Here is a 13,952-nt window from a genome sequence, read left to right as displayed (position 1 = left end):
TGCTTGGTGTGTTCATCAGGATGTCAGGGCTATATCAGTAGCTCATTCGAGTCTTGAAGCTTTCTCTGACATGGATATCAAGCATGTTTTTAATTGCCTTTAGCTGTAAGAATTAGGTCATATGTTCAATTCTGATTAAATTCTTTTCTTCTAAAACATGATGGAAAGGGAAGGTCCCACCCATACACAAGTCCCGAAACTTTGGGGCCCTGGCAAGGTGAAGTGCAGTGAGGACTGTTGTGAGATTTCCACTTGACGGTTTGGTTTTGCACTCACCATTTGGTTTTGCAGATTCCTCAACATGTCTACACACATACCTACAAACCAATTTAGAACTGTGTTCTCTGTTGTTGGGGCCAGGGTAGGTAAGGAGGGATCGGGTTTGGTGAAGGTCATTGCCAATAAACCAGCTTAACTGACCTAGCTTTACTCCCATTTCCAACATGACAGTGACCGGTCAAGACAGAGGATCCTTAACTGAGATCCATGGATGGATATTAAGTGGTCCGGAAAACCCTTGAAATTATATGTAAAATGTTGGTGGGTTGGAATGGGGAGACACCACTGTAAGTACTTTTTCTGTGGAAAGAAACTATAGCTTTTACTGATTCTCAAAGGAGTCTGTGATCCAAGGCCATTAAAACTGCAAAGCTGTTTGGTTTTGTTGCCCCAGACCAGTTGGTGTGTATAACAACACCCAAATGACCCTGCTAGCCGGTCAGGGAAGTGACAAGATCGGTCAGAACCATTTTGTGGCCAAGCAGCTGATGAATTGTTCAATCGGTTGTTGTAGAGTCATGTAGAAAAAGCCTGCAAGCTTGGGGAAGCCAGGCCCCCCCAGGTCAGCCTCGGGCATCAGCCCCCATCCTGCCAGGCCCTGGGGAGTGAGTCCTTCCTGCCCAGCAGCTCCTTTGCTCATGAGCTGGCCCGAGTCACCTCCTCGTACAGCACCTCAGAGGCAGCGCCCTGGGGCGGCTGGGATCCGAAGGCCTGGAGGCAGGTGCCTGCTCCACTACTGCCTAGCTGCGACGCTGTAGGTAAGTCACTTCCCCTGAGCCTCGCTTTCCTCATCTGTCAACTGGGGCGCAGTTCCCTGCTCAGCCTGCCCGCCTGCCTCACAGGGTTGTTGGGAGGAACACAGGAGGTGACAGCCCATAAAGCTCTGTACACCTAGGAGGGATTTCTAATGCTTTCTCTACTGTGTCCCGGCCAGTCTTTGGCAGAGAGAACACCCAAGCAAGCCGAGTGCTCCAGGTGCCTCAGCATCACTTCCAGGGATATAAGTGGGGCTTGCCCCTGGTACAGTTACTCTCTCCCTGCTGTTCACCTTCCAGCATCCCAGTTCCTTCCCTGCCTGTCTGTTCCTGCAGCCAGATTGTGAGCCCGAGGGGGACAGGGGCTGCACTTCTACACCTTGAATGGCCTCAGTGCCCGCCTACTCCATACCTAGTGGATGGTCAGAAACTGCCTCTCCTGACAGTGAACTGCTGTGGACTCTGCACCCAGAGGTGTTCCTCGACCCCATCCAGGATTTGCACACCCTAAAAGTGAGAAGTTGGATATCCCCACTGGAGTACTGGCACCCTGGGAAGGGCAGGCAGAAGGAATCCAAGCCATGCCTGTCCAACATGGCTATGAGTTTGGATCATCCTGCAGAGTCTAGAAGGAATGGCTTGACTTGCACTAAAGAGTCACAGTAGTGGTCATGAAATCAAGATGGAGGACACCAGCCAGAATGGGCCTTGGCAGGGTATTTCATTTGGATCCTGGAGTTGTTGTTCTGGTGCATGAAATATCAATGTGCACAGGATGTCTTCCCTAACTTCAGAGAATACTGGAGAAATGAACATTGCTAAGTGATAGCGATCAGAAGATGGTCATCAGGCTGAAAGGGCCTCTGGGATTCTGGCCTTTAATGGAAATTCTGCTTTGTTACATACAGCCTTGTTCTCTTTATCTGCCTGCCCTGGCTGGGAAGAACAAGCAGTGCTTTTCGTTCAAGGGGTATTGATTTTTTTTCTTACTCTTTTTTTCCCCTTTTTTCTGTGCACTCTTGGAGTCACAGTGCTCTTCAGCTGAAACCTGAGAAATCTTGTCCAGCACAAAGCTGCCAGGGAAACAGAATTGGCAAAAACGGATGGGGACATCGTCCACTCAGAATGTCACTGCTCTTTTCTGTACTTGGAAGTCAAAAACAAGAGGATCCCAGCTAGCTTGCCTCATGAATTCTTATCCTCACCCCACCTTGTATCTATGCAAGTCAATGCCTTCTATCGAACAGTGAAGGGTGGGACAGATGTTTGGCACCCAAATCTTCTTTATGAAGCTTTGGTAGTTGGGCCCACCTGGGGGCGCTTTGAGGGATAGTACCTTGCCAGCTCAGCCTGTGACTCAGGAAAGCCAGACTCAGTGTGAGACAGAGGAGGCAAGCACCACAGGAGAAGAAGAAAAGCAAGCTGCAAAAGACATTTGTGTCCTCTGCCCTGGGATAGTCCCAGCATTTAGACCAAGCCCTTGCGGGACTAGGCAGTCCTGAAACAACCAAGGAGACCAGAGAGGCATTAGAATAGAGTTCATACTGTTGGAGGTCAAGTGGAAAGACAGAAAATGTAGAGTAAAAAAGCTGACCAACAGCTCTGCCATTTGCTTTTGATGCCATTGATTTTATCAAGGCCCCGTTGACAGCTTCAGACTGGTTCAAACCCAATGGCAGCACCATAACCATGGAAAAGGTCCCTGGCTCCTGTGCAAGGAGCCCAGAGGAGCAAAGAAAGACCCCCCCAGTGCTGACCCCAATCTTGCCTAGCTTAGAGAACTTTGTGGCAGGTTCTGATTTACCTTCAGGGCCCCAAGCCCTGACCTGATGTTTCTGGTATGCCCCCCACCCCAACACCTGCACCCACTCCGGATCCCTTCACACATCATATTTTCTTTAGAGGATATATAACCATCTGAAATGACCTTTGGTTGACTTATAGCCTCCCCTCCAGTGTAAACTCCATAAAAGTAGAGAAGTACAGGGCTGTCCCCATGCCTGGGAAAGAGCCTGGCCTAAAGTAAACCATCTGACTGACAGACAGACATGCTGGGATTCCAATGAAACCCTCTCTTCCCATTAGATATTTGGGCAGGTTCATTCCGGGCGACCAGAATCAATGAGTCCCACACCTTGCAGGCTGCATTTGGGCAGGGAAGTTCGTCGATTAAAGGCAACACAAAAGGGCAGATGCTCAACAAGACCCCCCCACACACACACACACACACAAAATCTAGGCCTCAGGTTCACAGGGAGAAGAGGCCTGATGGCACACACACATCTCTCCCAATGGTGTGGCCTCCACTAGAGACATTCTGGAGAAAAATGAGTAACAGTCTCTGAGAGTTAAAAGGGACTACTAGGAAAAGAACTTCACCTGCCATTCACTATAGAAAGTCTCTGTAGTTTCTGGGAAATATCACGGAGAATTTTTGCCTAAAAGCCTCCACACCCCCTCAAGCAGGGCTTCTGATGCAAGTGTCCACATCACCTTCATCCATGGGCCATGGCAAGTCTGAAGTGTCCCCATCCATCTGAGCCCCCAGAGCTCATGTTTTGATTTCATAATCTCCATGCAGAATACTGTCGTCCTGTCATTTTAGAGGAAAATTCAGTAGAGTGAGGTGTCTCCAAATCTGATTTTAAAAAACTGCAAAAGGTGTTTTCCTAGTGGAGTAATAAATAAACAAACCCAGACACAAGAGCTCATTAACCTTTGAACTTATAACACATAGTTGAGTGTCTTCTGCTGCAGGGCAAGGTACATGGGAGTGCTCATGAGCTACATTAGCTGGGAAAGGAGGCTGGGGTTTCCTAGTGGTAGAAAAAAATATCTCCTTTGTCTTCCTCTTTCCCCTCCTCTTTCTTCTGCTTATCCTTATTATCTTCCTCTCTCCCTCTTCCTTCCTTTTCTTCCCTCCCTACCCTCATTTTCCCTTGCCTCCTCCTTCTCTTTTTTCCTGCATCAATGTGCTTTACACAATAAGGCTTTGGATCTGTTCTCTGAGGTCCCCCAGAAGATATCCCATTGTTATCCCCTTCCCAGTCAGAATGCTCCTGGAAATCACTAGGCCAGTAACCAGTCTAATTCCAGCTGAAATACAGGAACATTTTTTAGGCATCTGTGTGGGTGTCCTGTTTATCAGCTACCCCATCCCATCCCCCATCCCCCATCCCCCTTTGCTGGATTAAGTGGTTGAGTCAGTCCTGAGAACATCCCTGGCAGTGATGTTAAAAAGCATCCATGGCGATTCAATGGAACTTTCAGGAGCCATTCACCTGTGATGACTGAAAAGCTAAGTTAACACAGTACCTGTCCTGGTCTGTGGGAGCATGGGGTTGGGGGTAGAGGGGTGGGGGGAGGAGAGCTGGGGCTGTGTTGGACTCAACTACGCCAGGGAGTAGCAGTAGGGTTTGGGCCAGTCTTTTGAAATCTCTCCTATCTAGCACACAGATAAAGCACTAGCCCTACTAAAGCGCCCATACATGGACCAGGGCTTTGCAGCTTCCTGAGCATCAGAAAGAAGCTTCCAAAAAAGCAACTCTACAACTTTCCAGGTCGCCATTTTGGCGGAAATGTGGCCCCTTGGCCCAGCAGGACTGGGAGGAGCTATGACATAAGATCCAGGGCCCTAGTTCTCTGGAAGACTTCCTGTTGGCACCAGCCCAATCTCATCCCTGTGACCAGCATGGGGAAGCACACCTAGGCTTGAAAAGGACCCACCAACACTGCCCTATCAGTGTCACCTGGTACAATAGGATCCAGTACCATGACAATCACAGCCTTTGAAAAATGTGTCATTTGATGACCTCCTCCAATAAGCATGCTTATGAAAATCCACAGGTTGCAGCAATTTTCAGCCACCCCTTCCTCCTGGTCACTGAAAACATTTGTCATTTCCTGTTTTCTCCATTTTCCAAAGATTCTGATTGTCAGTGTCAAAAGGCAACAACTGTTTTCTTGGGGCTTATCTTTGGAGCACATTGATTCAGAACAAAGGATGGGGGCCTCCATCTGCAAAACAAAGGAAGCAGCCTCCTAGGGAGGCCTGGAAAGTGCTCTGGCTGCTGGGCTAGGGACAACAGGCCCAGGCCCAGAGCACAGGACTGGGAGTGCCCTGGGCAGCCCCAGTAGTATGAAGAGACCCACTTGACAGCAGTGCCCCAGGACCCTAGAGGGCTTGACTCCCAGGCTGGATGTCAAGTGTACCCTTTGGACTTGGGAATATGTGTAACTATGCCACTAGCCAGGTTTTCCTTTCAACTCTGGATGCTGTGGGTTTTGTGCTTCCTTGGATGAACACTAGACAACACCCCTCCCTCTCCCTGCAACCTTGGACTATTTAGAAGCAATCTCTTTTATCTGGCAGACACTACCCAGTTCCTCGACTCTCTGACTTTGGTCTCCCATACCTTTGTGGTATCTTTCTTCTCTGCCTCTTTCCTTTTGGGCTTTTCTGCCCTTCCCCTGCTTTTTCTTTGGTTACACTCTGTAGCCTCCACCTGCTCCCAACCCCCACCCCTGTACAACTATGTTATTTGATGAAACCTATGGGGCAGCCAGTGGAGAAGAGGTTAGGGTCAGTGTTGACCTAGCCAGCCACAGAAGTCAGTCCCCAGAAGCAGCGGAGTTGGACAGGCAGAGCAACCCAGGGTCTACAGTTAACAGACATGGCACTGCCTAGCCATGTTGCTTTGGGAAAGTAATGTAAGCTTTCTGTCTGAGCCTTAGATGTCTTGTGAGTAAGCTGCTGTCCATAGATCTTCTGCCCTTATCTCCTAAGGCTGGTGTAAGGGTAAAAGGGAAGAACACAAGTAAAAGGGCTGCCTCAGAAATGCCTGCTTATCCTGAGCATCTCAAGCAGATCCTAGCCCCCTACTCCCTTCCTGATGGCATGGCCTTAGGAGGTCATATGGTCCCTGTACTCCTCAGTATCCAAATCAGTATCTCTGGGATAATAACATGCCTACTTTAAAGGATTGTTGCAACACAATGTGAAATAATGGGTGCAAAGTGTTCAGTACAGTAAGCACACATGAAGGTAGTTATGCCACCTCCATACTTTAGCAGTAAGAGGACAGCTCCATGGGCCAGCTGAGAAACAGAAACTCCACCACCCACATCCCAGCAGCCACAGGGGAGGGGAGGCAAGAGCGCGGACAGGAAGCAGGCTAAGGCCAGGATGGTGAAATCGCTTCTAGTGTAGTCTGCCCGGTGCCATGTGTTTGTCCTCTCTGCCTTGGCAGGAACTGAGGCCAGGAACTGCCGCCAGGCCTGGGAGCCGGGCACTTTCCCAAGTGCTGGTTCTCTGCCTGCCCCCATCCCACGCCCCAAAGTCAGCTTTTTAAGTGCAGAAAAGCAAGCCATTCCATGTTGTAGGGTCAAGTCTTCTGGCATCCAAGAGGATGCAGCTCAGAAAGTGGACTCAGGGGTGTGCTCCCTGGTGGAGCTGCCTTGGTTATTGGCACACTTGTGAGCAGGCTTCTTGAGAAGGGGGAAGAGATGGCAGTGGATAAGCACTGGACTGGGAGTCAGAACTGGATCGCAGTCACAAGCTGGCTCCAAATGGTTGAGAGTCTCTGTGCAAGGGGCAAGTCATGCCTTCCACGTGCTCTCATCTGGTTCTCTCTGGACTGTCCCTTGAGCTGCTCCCACATTCTGTGTTGGGACTACAGCCCTCAGGCTTGGCTCCTCCCCTTGGAAATGGAGACAGAAAACTCATCTCAATTATCCATGCTGCAGCCAGTCAGGAAAAAGAAGGGAAGTTGACAGTGAGTGACTACTCTGGGTGTCAGACAGTGCATCTTCTGACCATGTGATCATCCTGCTCTTCCTGCCTGGACCACCCAAAACAACCCTCTGCCTTTTCCCCATGACAACCCAGCAGAATCTGGGTATCCACCACCACATAGCCCAGAGTCAGCTCTGCCCCAGCCTCGGCATCCCTGGTTTGCTCAACCATTTCTAGTCTGTGCGATTTGGAGTTTGAGCCCTACCCCAATCACTTACTGTCCTCTGAATCCAGCCAGTTTGTACGGGTCTCTCTGATACTGGCATGCCCAGACTCTTGTCAGCACTATAGACATGGTCTGGCCAAGACAGAGTAGTGTAGGACTGTCACCTCCCTCCTTCTACATACTCTGCTTCTATTAATGCGACTTAATGTTACATTTGCTCTTTTGGTGACTGCATCTCATTGCTGACCCATCCTGAGCAGAAGGACCTCCAAAATGCCTAAACCTTTTCCACGTGCTCTTGCTATTAAGCTCTGTGTCTCCTGCCCCATCCTATGCTGTCGCAGTTGGCTTTTTAACCCAGGTTGCAGAATCCTACCTTTATTTATACCTGTGTAATTTTGCTTGGGAGGGTGGGACATGCATGCAAGTGTGTGTTGGTGTGTTCACTCATGCTTTCTGCTACACCAAAGCTAAGTCCTGGGTCCCCGCACAGTGATCCCAAGGCAAATATTTTTTGATAGACTTATTCTAACACATCTTTTTCATCTTCTGTTTAGCAAGAGAAACAGAGATCAGGTCTTATGGCAATGACCCCTGAGCAGCAGAGTGCGTATATCGCCCAACAGATGAATCAATTTCAAGGTAAGCAGTTAAGATCAATCTTCCCAAAGGGACAGGCTAGGGGGTGTAGTGTGGGATGAGAATTCACCCCCAGAGTAAGCAGTTACTGTGGGTGTTTCTGAAAGCATTTTGGGAAAGAGGGGAGGTCTGGGAGTCAGTTCAGGTTGTACCTGTCACACTGGAACTTGAGTAGGATCCCAATTAAAGGTCGGGTCTTAATGACTCTGCCATCACTGTATAATTCAAGAGTTTGATTAAACTAAGTCAGGTGCCTTAAAGCAGTTATTCTCAATGGGAGAAGGGCATACCCCCTAGGGTTTTATCAGAATCAACTGAGGCTGCCACAACCCCAGGGTTCTGACCCTGCCCTTCTTGCTCCCACCCCAGTGACCTTCTATTCTAATAGAATCCTGGACCATCTCCCAAGTGTGGGCAATGAAAAGAGGTTGAAGTTGTGCCTCAAAGAGTCTGTGGTGGGGGGCTGCTAGAGCCTCCACAGACAGCAGGGTCCCCACCTTATCATGGCAGCTGTGAATGCAATCAACTTTTATTGGTCAGAGATACAGCTGTTTGAAAGGGGGAAAAAACAGGCATTGTCCCTACTTCTCAGAGCTTCCAGACTAGTCAGGGAGACATGTAAGCAATCCTTACCAGCCGATAGTGACATTGTGCAAGACCAAGGGTACTCTCACCTGGGGCTCAGTGAAGGCTGTTTGCCCTCCAACAAATGGTCAGCATCTTCATTTTAGCCAATGCCACCATCATGCCACTGCTCCTCCATTCTCATGCAGAAAACCCTGTTTTTTGGGCCTAAACACCAGCTGAATATTGCACCTGCCAAGGTCAAGCACACTTCAGCTGTAGGGACAGGGAAAACAAGTTCCAGGAAGGCCATTTCATCTGTCAAGGGATGGGCAAGGCCAGGCCTGCATACAGAGTACTGAGTATGAAAGCAGACCAAGACCCTGACCTCATAGAGCTTATAATCTACTTAAAAAGACAGACAGATAAGCCAGCATTTTTCATCCAACATTATCTGTACTTGGTGGGGGGTGGGCAGGGGTGTGTGAACGCAGACCCAGGAATCTAAGAGGGCTCCTTAGAAGAACTGCAGTACAGACTGAGGGTGGAGGAACAAAGGGGAGAAGAGTTGAGGACAGAGGATGCTCAGTAGGAGCCAAGGGTGGAAGGTGAGAAATCAGTGCTAGGCTGGTACTCCCCACCAGCAACTGCAGCAAAATTGAGGATGCCTTTGGAATTGACCCCCCTTCTCTCTTTCTGTAGCCGTCCAAGAACAAGTCACCTCCAAGCGTAGCCGGACCAAGGCAAGCCCCCCTTCCAGCCAGCACATGATGCTACCTAGAGCTGAGCTCCTTCAGAACAACCTGAGTCCAGGAATGATCCCACCCAGCCGGCACCAGAGTCATGGAGGCATGATCTTACCGACCCCAGGCAAAAAGCAAGGAATTTTTAACTCCAGCCCCCTGTTTCCCATATCCTCCTGCTCAGGCCAGAACCCCCTGGGCAGCCTTGGCTCTGTCTGCCAATATACACAGATGCCCAAGGCCTACCCCTCAGGAGTGCTCCTGCCCAGGTTCTGTCCCAGCCCCCTGGGCAGCCAGCCTCTGAGTCCCCACCAGCTCAGACAGCCAAGTGTGCCAAGAATGTCCACCTTGTTCAACAATGCCACATGGGTGGCAGCAGCAACTGCAAACCCAGAGGTCTCAAGGGAACCACTCCCCAGCCAAGTAGATAATAGCGCCCAGCAGCAATTTAATAGCAACTCTATCTTCGCAAAGGCACCTGTGAGATCCTCCCCGATAGCCCCAGCCTGTCCATCGCAGCAGGCAGTTGTGCCTCCCAATCAGGGGACCCCAGGAGACAGGCCTGGCCAGAAGGTCAATGCTACCCTGGCCAATCCCAGTCTCAGCCTCAGACAGAGCCCAGAGCAGTGTCCTGTGCCTGTGCTGAACACCAAGTCCCCCCAGCAGGGCATAGACAGCTTTGGTCCCATGAGTCCCATACAGGCCATCGAGCCACCACCAAGCTATGTGGCTGCTGCTGCTGCTGCCGCTGCTGCCTCTGCCATCACTGCTAGCCAGTCTCCAGGTCCATTCAATAGAATGGGTCCCCTTACTGAGCTGCCACCCAATGACTTTTTGCCCCAGCCCCAACCCCCATTAAATGATCTGATTTCACCACCTGACTGCAATGAGGTGGATTTCATTGAAGCTCTCTTAAAAGGCCCCAGCACGAGCCCAGATGAAGACTGGGTGTGTAACCTGAGGCTGATCGATGACATTTTGGAAGAGCAGCATGCTGCTGCCCAAAATGCCGCAGCCCAGAATGACAGCCAAGTCACCCAGAATAGCCAGGATGGCATCCCCAAAGTTGACATCACTTTAGGGAGTGGTGTGAATCCATAGCAAATTCACAACTGGCCCCAGACAGCCACATAAGTGTTTCCTCATTACAATCTGAGTGGCATCAGCCCATGCCCATCCATCTCTCTACCTATAACAAAATGGAAAGCTGGTGATTTTTCAAAATAACTGTACATATTTGAAAATTTTGTAAATGGTTTTCCTAAACATTAATGACAGAAGTATTTATACTTCTTTTTGTGACTTTGTAAATAAAGTGACGGCTTTTGTTTCAGTACAATTGTGTTGATTATGCATTGTTTGTGTTTATTATACATTGTTGCAAATATGCAGACTGTGTTGTTCGCTCCAATGATCTCTAATAAGCCAGGTGTCTGAGTCGCTTATGGTTTTGATGCAACAGATGATGTGGATGTGACCAAGAGGTGTTGTACAAGCTAACAAATGCCACATAGAAAAACCACTTGGCCATTTATTGCCATTTTCACAGAAAATGTCATCTCCTGATGTAATTCTTGATCTCTTTTTTGCAAACCTGTCAGTCTCTGCTAGCTCTTTCCTGATAAGCACATTACAGCAGAAGCTGCTTTTATAGTAAGTGCCCTACAGAGGAAGTTTGCAAGGAGGCTGAGAGTGTTATGTAGATTTGGGAAAGGTGAAGAGAGAGAATGCGAGTTCAACACTCTCTGAGCTGTCAACCTTGAGATTCTATATAGTGTCCTCTCTTTATCATTCAGTCAAGAGAACCTCAGCTTTGCACCTCTCCAGAGACACCCTTGTAGGGTGAAGGTGAGGCGTTCCTGGTTTAAAGCCTTTCAGTACTTGTTTTGATGTAAGGCTTTGTGGTTGGGGAGGTAGGGAGTCTGTAAACATTAATACTTGATTTTTGGTTTGTCATTGATGGTTTCTATCTGCAATTATCGTCATGTATATTTCAGCGTCTGTTACAGAAAACCAACTCCCACTGTCCTGTAAACTTTTCCAGTGTTCAGACTCTATGTAATCACATTTTAATTGCCACCTTGTATTTCGCCTCTTCGTTTGAAAATTGTCATCTCTTTCAAGCCAAAACCTGTTTGGGTTTTTTTCCTTTCTTCTATAATAAACAGCCAGGAGAAAAGTGCCTTCGTTTTCATTTTTTTAAGGGAGCATTCAGTACCTGCAAACCCATGTCAGTGAAACCAGCCAGTGCTTTTGGTTCTTTCAGAGACTACTTGTGTCCTGCAAATTGGAAAAGATGCCGCAGGGAGGGGTGAGGAGTGAAAAGTTATGTAGGCAAGCAGCAATTGTTTCACATCACAGCATAGAAGCTTGTCATTTGGGGTCCCAGGCCCTTGTTTTATAGAGGAGGAAACAGGACAGGAAGCCACTATGGTAACTCTCCACTTGGGGGTAAAGGGAGAGTTGCACTGAGAATCTAAACTCTGCACCACAATCCTCTTTCAGCCGAGAGGGTGACAGACCTTAATAAAATGTCAACTCCTCCCATGTAAGAGACACCCATATAGAGCGACTAGAGATGGAGGCTGTACCTTGAAGCAGGTGACATATCTGCTGTGTGGGAGAGTGAAGTTCTTTTACTTCACAAAGACAACTAACAAGGCCCTGATGAAGCCACTGGGCAGCTGAGCACCCCTGCAATGCATGATTTGGGGCGGGGGGTAAGGAAGGATGTCCCATCTCCCATTCCCCAAAGCATTGATCATCCTGAATGCTGAAGCGGAAAGAGCTTCCATGGCTTATCTTCATGTCCAGGACCACAGTAGAAAGGTAGTCTGCTCCAATTTGCCTGACTGTCTAAAACTTGCCAAGATCCACCCAGTCCCCTTTAACCCCACCCCTCACATCCCCCAACATTTGCAGCAAGTTGGTTGGCTGCTGGTTGCTTCCTATTTAAACTACACAAAAACAACAGGGACTCCTGTCACCCTACACTAGGGCTACCCCTTAATAGCAAGGAAGTGGCTTTCACAGAGCTTCATCTGAATTTGGCTTATGGTTGGGCCTCATTTCCAGGGACCCTAATAAGATGGCTGGGACCTCTGCCAGGAGCGGTCACGAGCTGAGGTGCTGGTGATGGGTTGGAAGATGTCTCACGTCTCCCCAAAGGTAGCAAAGAAGCTAGTTGGGACACCACTCCCCCATGTGCTATAAAAACACAGCTGAAGCACCAGTTGAGATCAGATGGAGTAACAAAGGAGAACATCCCATTTATTCCCCTAATTGGCTGGGAGAATTTTTATACCTCGTCCTCAAGGTACAAAATGTTCCAACATAATGGCATGCTTGGCGAGGCCCATGGACTGAGACAGGCCTGTTCTGTCCAGCAGAGCCTGAAATGCTCTAGGATGATGCCTGCACCCACCACTCAATGAGTGACTGAGGGCAAAGATCAACAGAGATGGAAGCAGGCCTCCCCAGCCCGTGGGCCAGAGGGATCATGAAAACAGTCATTGCTCCAAAGCCCTGGCTTTCAGCCACCAGTTAACACAGGCCCCTCCTGCTTCCTGCAGAGCGTTCTTTGTAGGTCTGGGTAATGGAAGTGTCCTATGACTGCCCCTCAGCTTCTGTCACCACTCCCCGTCATGGTCTCTACTTCTGTTCCCCCTGCCTCTTGATGTTCCCAAGAGCCATCTGCACTGTGCCTCAAGTACCTCAGTGGTGCCAGGTAATAGGCAGGCCCTGGCTTCCCCACACTGAAGTACTTGGACCCACCTCTCCTGTCCCTTCTCTCCAGTGAGCTCAGGAGAAGCAGGCGTTGGGCCAGGTGCCCTTCCTTGGCTCTGTGTTAGATCCAGCTACCCAGTGACTGTTGCTTACAGCCAGTCATTTGGGTACTGAAGCCAAGATCTGTAGATCCCCCAGCCCAGCTCTCCAAGTGGGGTTTCCTCAGCCTGCCAGAGGGATTCGTGGTCACTATTGTCCCCACTCAGCTCTGCTGGTCCTCAGAGGCCCAAAATAAAAGCTGATCTTGGCCCACTAGGTTGGTTCCAGCTTCCATACCCAAGAGGGTTCACTTCCCACCACAACCATGATGTTACCTCAAGGTTGAGCTAGTGTGGACAGCAGTATAGACAGCTCGCTGAGCACTTTTTGCCACTGGCTTTAGCCTAGCCTCACCATTCCCTAGCAGTCCTTTCCCATTTCCATTTCCACTATGGTTGTCCCAAGTTACTCCTTCCAGGAGATAACTCTCACCTTTCTTCCATTGTACTGACAGCCTCTCTCTGCTGGGTTCCTCCCTGGAACTTTCAACTGGACCATGTTCAAAAGCCACTCAACACCACAGCCCATCCAGGTACAGCTCTAGCTCCCTACTACCCTCTTGTCCCACTCATCCCTCAACCTAGAGTGATCTGGCTCCAGTTCCCTCTCTTCCTTAAGCATTCTGGTTAAACTACAAAATTCCTCCTGGCCATAAATCCCATGGAAAGTTTTCAATCTTCAGTACACTTGCCCCTTCAGCAGCACTGGACTCTCTCTCCTTCCCGTAAAGTGCTGACCTTGGTTCCTGGAACCCACAGTCCCGTGGGACCCTTCTTCCACTCTGGCCTGAAACCTGGCTTTCTCTCCTGCTCTGAAAGCATTTCTCTTCTGCTCTTTCCATTTTCTCTCACTTGACTAAGCCTTCTTTACCTTCTCCCTATCTTTCAGTTTCTTCCCCTGGGCATACAAATGGGTCCATACGCCTACATCTCAGCATGTTAGCATCTCAGCCTGGTCAAACAGAGCACAGTTCAGCTGGACAGAACCCTAAATTTCAGTTCCCAGGGCAATGCTGCTGAACTTGGTTGTACACAGAGCTGAAGCCCTCTAGAACCCTTGAAAAAAGAGTGAAAAAGCACGAAGACTGCTGAAGGCCCCTGCCCATGAGAAGGACTCACCCTTATCCTGCTTCAGATAGCAGTCTTGACTGGAATCCCTCATAGGCCTCCCAGCCTTTGAAAGCCCTT

General features: G+C 49.3%; 1 protein-coding gene across 2 annotated transcripts in view; it reads left to right on the top strand.

Annotated features, from left to right (window-relative positions):
* The window catches only part of MAMLD1 (mastermind like domain containing 1), a 107,050-nt gene extending 95,931 nt beyond the window's left edge, over positions 1-11,119 (top strand). For both annotated transcript variants that reach the window (XM_015561170.1, XM_006753213.2), the window contains 2 exons: positions 7,552-7,636; positions 8,900-11,119. In XM_015561170.1, coding sequence (XP_015416656.1) covers positions 7,552-7,636; positions 8,900-10,041 — 1,227 coding nt within the window. In that variant the 3' untranslated portion in view covers positions 10,042-11,119. The remainder of the gene's footprint in view (positions 1-7,551; positions 7,637-8,899) is intronic.
* Positions 11,120-13,952: the final 2,833 nt, after the last annotated feature.

This window comes from Myotis davidii, unplaced genomic scaffold (genome assembly GCF_000327345.1).
Source record: "Myotis davidii unplaced genomic scaffold, ASM32734v1 scaffold2951, whole genome shotgun sequence".
Lineage (NCBI taxonomy): Eukaryota > Metazoa > Chordata > Mammalia > Chiroptera > Vespertilionidae > Myotis > Myotis davidii.
Note: the sequence above shows the minus strand (reverse complement) of the source record. Positions and strands in the feature narration are given on the sequence as shown.